The 6,000-nt window shown below is 41.6% G+C and overlaps 1 protein-coding gene across 1 annotated transcript in view; it reads left to right on the top strand.

Annotated features, from left to right (window-relative positions):
* The window catches only part of CPT1A (carnitine palmitoyltransferase 1A), a 64,418-nt gene that overhangs the window by 43,216 nt on the left and 15,202 nt on the right, over window positions 1-6,000 (top strand). The window contains exon 14 of the mRNA XM_029206893.1: window positions 556-720. Within this exon, the coding sequence (XP_029062726.1) occupies window positions 556-720 (165 nt within the window). The remainder of the gene's footprint in view (window positions 1-555; window positions 721-6,000) is intronic.

The following is a 6,000-nucleotide window of genomic DNA, read 5'->3' as shown; positions in this document are numbered from 1 at the left end:
TATATATATATATTATATATTATATATAAATATATATATAAATATATTATAAATATATATTTATTTATTTGGGTCTTAGTTGCGGCACATGGGATCTTTGTTGAGGCGTGCAGGATCTTAGTTCCCCAGCCAGGGATCGAACCCATGCCGCCTGCAGTGAAAGTGTGGAGTCTTAACCACTGGACCACCAGGGAAGTCCCAGTCCATTTCCCTTTTAAAACTAGTTCCTCAATGGCCAGCATATAACAAGAGTGGATCTCACAAAACAGAACCTGTGACACTTTGAAATGCCCTTTGGGGTCCCACTGGGAACCAGGAGTTCCTCCTGCTTGGGCCACCCCACTGCTCTTCAAGGGCAGGGGGGTTGCCACGTTGCTAACTCATTGCAGCTGTTAGGTTAGAAAGGTTGGGGAAAACCGAGAAGAAAAAGTGATGTGTGTATTTCCAAGCAGCAAGTCTGTTACCTGTGCTGAATGCCAGCTTGCTCTTTTCTTCAGAATATGTGTCAGTATTTTCCCTCCCATTAAGTGAAAGCTTTTCTCCTTTTTTCCCAAGTGTCAGGAAGTCATAGAGACTTCCCTGAGCAGCGCGAACCTCCTGGCCAGCGACGTGGATTTCTGTTCTTTTCTGTTCAGTGCTTTCGGTAAAGGGCTGATCAAGAAATGCAGAACCAGCCCGGACGCCTTCGTGCAGCTGTCCCTCCAGCTGGCTCATTACAAGGTGAGGAGACCCCAAGCTAGGGTTTTCATCCTGAGGGCTTCTGAGGTCCCTAAATGCAGGTCCAAGGCCGTTTGCCCAGCGGGTAGGGAGGACCCATCATGGGAGCAGGTCGTGCCTGTCGTGGTGTGGGGGGCTCCTCCCACAGACAGATGGGACAAGTGTCCAGCAGAAGCGCCTGGAGCAGCAGTGGTTTCCTGTATTGCGCAGGAGTAGAGGGAGAATGTGGGGGATGGTAGCCAAGTGAGATCTCATTGCTCCACAAAGTGGGAAGTAAACCTTTAAGCTCTCAGTCCTAGGGTTTGGTAAAGCACAACTACTTAGGGCAAATGACTGGGTGTCTCTGACCTTTGACATCCTCTTTCATAAAAGTGGATATGCCAGGCCCTGGGAGGTGCTCTGGGATAGATGGGGTCCCTGTAGGATCAGAAGCTCGTGGTGTTTCCACTGCCTCTCTGGGCCCCTGGGCATATTCTGGCTTGCACGTGATGGCCCCATCAGAGACATAGCCCAGGCCCCAGGAGGACCTTAGTGGGATTTTTTTCTGTTGGAGGGAGCATTCCACCCTGAGAGGGCACCCCTAGTGTCCAGGGCTGGTGGAAATCCTTGTGGCATTGGCTCAAGATATGCCCTTTTTTTGTTGTTGTTGTTGTTGTTTGTTTGTTTTTAATGTTTTTTGTTTTCATTTTTGTTTTTTCTTTGGCCGTGCCAAGCAGCATGCAGGATCTTAGTTCCCTGACCAGGGATCGAACCCATTTTGTTTTTTTTTTAAGAATTTTTTTTTGATGGGGAACATTTTTAAAGTCCTTATTGAATTTGTTACAATATACTGCTTTTGTTTTATGTATTGGTTTTTTGGCCACGAGGCATGTGGGATCTTAGCTCCCTGACCAGGGAACGAACCTGTACACCCTGCATTGCAAGGCAAAGTCCTAACCACTGGACCGCCAGGGAAGTCCCAAGATGTGCCCTGTTTTTAACAGAGGACTTTCGTTTTAAAACTTGAGTGCTGTGCACAGATGCAGTGCAGCATCCCTGGATACCGGTTCTGCCCTTGTGAGTTTTGCTTTGTGCCAGGCACTGGTCTCAGTGCTCTCACAGTCCCCTCACTAGGGAGGAGCTATTGTTCGCCCATTTTACAGGTGAGAAAACAGAGGTTCAGAGAGGTGAGGTGACCTGCCAAGGTGACACTGGAGTCGGGTGGATCCAGGGGGTGGCTTGTAGGTTCGATTCCTCTATAACTCAGGTCAGGAAGATAAACAGATGCAGAAGAGCACAAGAGGCAATGTTCGTATCAGGTAAATGGCAACTGATGGGCCACAATTGTACCTAAAATTAACTGTAACACAGTTCTTAATAAAGATGGTCATGATCGAGTCCCTCCCATCAGGGAAACTTGCACAAGCCTCTTAGATAGCCTAATCCACCAGAGGGCAGACAGCAGAAGCAAGAAGAACTATAGTCATGCAACCTGTGGAACAAAAAAACCACATTCACAGAAAGATAGACAAGATGAAAAGGCAGAGGACTATGTACCAGATGAAGGAACAAGATAACACCCCAGAAAAACAACTAAATGAAGTGGAGATAGGCAAACTTCCAGAAAAAGAATTCAGAATAATGATAGCGAAGATGATCCAGGACCTCGGAAAAAGAATGGAGGCAAAGATCGAGAAGATGCAAGAAATGTTTAACAAAGACCTAGAAGAATTAACGAACAAACAACAGAGACAAACAATACAATAACTGAAATGAAAACTACACTAGAAGGAATCAATAGCAGAATAACTGAGGCAGAAGAACGGATAAGTGACCTGAAAGACAGAATGGTGGAATTCACTGCTGCAGAACAGAATAAAGAAAAAAAATGAAAAGACATGAAGACAGCCTAAGACACCTCTGGGACAACATTAAACGCAACAACATTCACATCATAGGGGTCCCAGAAGGAAAAGAGAGAGAGAAAGGACCCGAGAAGAGATTATAGTCGAAAACTTCCCTAACGTGGGAAAGGAAATAGCCACCCAAGTCCAGGAAGCGCAGAGAGTCCCATACAGGATAAACCCAAGGAGAAACATGCCAAGACACATAGTAATCAAACTGGCAAAAATTAAAGACAAAGAAAAATTATTGAAAGCAGCAAGGGAAAAATGACAAGTAACATACAAGGGAACTCCCATAAGGTTAACAGCTGATTTCTCAGCAGAAACTCTACAAGCCAGAAGGGAGTGACATGATATACTTAAAGTGATGAAAGGGAAGAACCTACAACCAAGATTACTCTACCCAGCAAGGCTCTTATTCAGATTCGATGAAGAAGTCAAAAGCTTTACAGACAAGCAAAAGCTAAGAGATTCAGCACCACCAAACCAGCTCTACAACAAATGCTAAAGGAACTTCTCTAAGTGGGAAACACAAGAGAAGAAAAGAATCTACAAAAACAAACCCAGAACAATTAAGAAAATGTTAATAGGAACATACATATCGATAATTACCTTAAACGTGAATGGATTAAATGCTCCAACCAAAAGACACAGGCTCGCTGAATGGATACAAAAACAAGACCCATATATACGCTGTCTACAAGAAGATCCACTTCAGACCTAAGGACACATACAGACTGAAAGTGAGGGGATGGAAAAAGATATTCCATGAAAATGGAAATCAAAAGAAAGCTGGAGTAGCAATACTTAGATAAAACAGACTTTAAAATAATGTTACAAGAGACAAGGAAGGACACTACATAATGATCAAAGGATCAATCCAAGAAGATATAACAATTGTAAATATATATGCACCCAACATAGGAGCACCTCAATACATAAGGCAACTGTTAACAGCTCTAAAAGAGGAAATCGACAGTAACACAATAATAGTGGGGGGCTTTAACACCTCACTTACACCGATGAACAGATCATCCAAACAAAATTAACAAGGAAACACAGTTGTTTTTTTTTTTTTTTTTTTGCTGTACGCAGGCCTCTCACTGTTGTGGCCTCTCCTGTTGCGGAGCAGAGGCTCCGGACACGCAGGCTCAGCGGCCATGGCTCATGGGCCTAGTGGCTCCACAGCATGTGGGATCTTCCTGGACCGTGGCACGAACCCGTGTCCCCCCTGCATCGGCAGGCGGACTCTCAACCACTGCACCACCTGGGAAGCCCCGAAACACAAGCTTTAAATGACACAATAGACCAGATAGATTTAATTGATATTTATAGGACATTCCATCCAAAAACATCAGATTACACTTTCTTCTCAAGTGTGCAGAGAACATTCCCCGGGATAGATCACATCTTGTGTCACAAATCAAATGTCAGTAAATTTAAGAAAATTGAAATCATATCAAGCATCTTTTCTGACCACAACACTATGAGATTAGAAATCAATTACACGGAAAAAAAGTAAAAATACACAAAACACATTGAAGATAAACACTGCCGTACTAAATAACTAAAATATCACTGGAGAAATCAAGAGGAAATCAAAAAATACCTAGAGACAAATGACAATGAAAACACGATGATCCAAAGCCTATGGGATGCAGTAAAAGCAGTTCTAAGAGGGAAGTTTATAGCAACACAATCCTACCTCAGGAAACAACAAACACCTCAAATAAACAATCTAACCTTACACCTAAAAGAACTAGAGAAAGAAGAACAAACAAAACCCAAAGTTAGTAGAAGGAAAGAAATCATAAAGATCAGAGCAGAAATAAATGAAATAGAAACAAAGAAAACAATAGCAAAGATCAATAAACCTAAAAGCTGGTTCTTTGAGAAGATAAACAAAATTGATAAGCCATTAGCCAGACTCATCAAGAAAAAGAGGGAGAGGACTCAAATCATTTAAAATTAGAAATGAAAAAGGAGAATTTACAACAGACACCACAGAAATACAAAGCATCCTAAGAGACTACTACAAGCAACTCTATGCCAATAAAATGGACAACCTGGAAGAAATGGACAAATTCTTAGAAAGGTATAACCTTCCAATACTGAACCAGGAAGAAATAGAAAATATGAACGGACCAATCACAAGTAATGAAGTTGAAACTGTGATTAAAAATCTTCCAACAAACCATAATTCAAAAAGTCATGTACCACAATGTTTATTGCAGCTCTGTTTACAATAGCCAGGACATGGAAGCAACCTAAGTGTCCATCAACAGATGAATGGATAAAGAAGATGTGGCACATATATACAATAGAATATTACTCAGCCATAAAAAGAAACGAAATTGAGTTATTTGTAGTGAGGTGGATGGACCTAGAGTCTGTCATACAGAGTGAAGTAAGTCAGAAAGAGTAAAACAAATACCGTATGCTAATACGTATATATAGAATCTTAAAAAAAAAGGTCATGAAGAAGCTAGGGGCAAGACGGGAATAAAGCCAGACCTACTAGAGAATGGACTTGAGGATATGGGGAGGAGGAAGGGTAAGCTGGGACAAAGTGAGAGAGTGGCAAGGACATACATACACTACCAAATGTAAAATAGATAGCTAGTGGGAAGCAGCCGCATAGCACAGGGAGATCAGCTCAGTGCTCTGTGACCACCTAGAGGGGTGGGTTAGGGAGGGTGGGAGGGAGGGAGATGCAAGAGGGAAGAGATATGGGGATAATATGTATATGTATAACTGATTCACTTTGTTATAAAGCAGAAACTAACACACCATTGTAAAGCAATTATACTCCAATAAAGATGTTAAAAAAAAAATCTTCCAACAAACAAAAGTCCAGGACCAGATGGCTTCACAGGTGAGTTCTATCAAACATTTAGAGAAGAGCTAACATCCATCCTTCTCAAACTCTTCCAAAAAATTGCAGAAGAAGGAACACTCCCAAACTCATTCTATGAGGGCACCATCACCCTGATACCAAAACCAGACAAAGATACTACAAAAGAAGAAAATTACAGACCAATATTACTGATGAATATAGATGCAAAAATCCTCAACAAAATACTAGCAAGTAGAATCCACCAACACGTTAAAAGGATCATACACCATGATCAACTGGGATTTATCCCAGGGAAGCAAGGATTCTTCAATATATGTAAATCAATCAATGTGATACACCATATTAACGAACTGAAGGAGAAAAACCATTTGATCATCTCAATAGATGCAGAAAAAGCTTTTGACAAAATTCAACACCCACTTACAATAAAATCTCTCTAGAAAGTGGGCAAAGAGGGAACCTACCTCAACATAATAAAGGCTATATATGACAAACCCACAGCAAACATCGTTCTCAATGGTGAAAAATTGAAAGCATTTCCTC

The sequence above is a fragment of the Monodon monoceros genome, unplaced genomic scaffold (assembly GCF_005190385.1).
Source record: "Monodon monoceros isolate NGI ecotype Baffin Bay Population unplaced genomic scaffold, NGI_Narwhal_1 Super_Scaffold_7, whole genome shotgun sequence".
Classification (NCBI taxonomy): Eukaryota; Metazoa; Chordata; class Mammalia; order Artiodactyla; family Monodontidae; genus Monodon; species Monodon monoceros.
The sequence above is the reverse complement of the archived record's forward strand: the minus strand, read 5'-3'. Positions and strand labels throughout refer to the sequence as shown.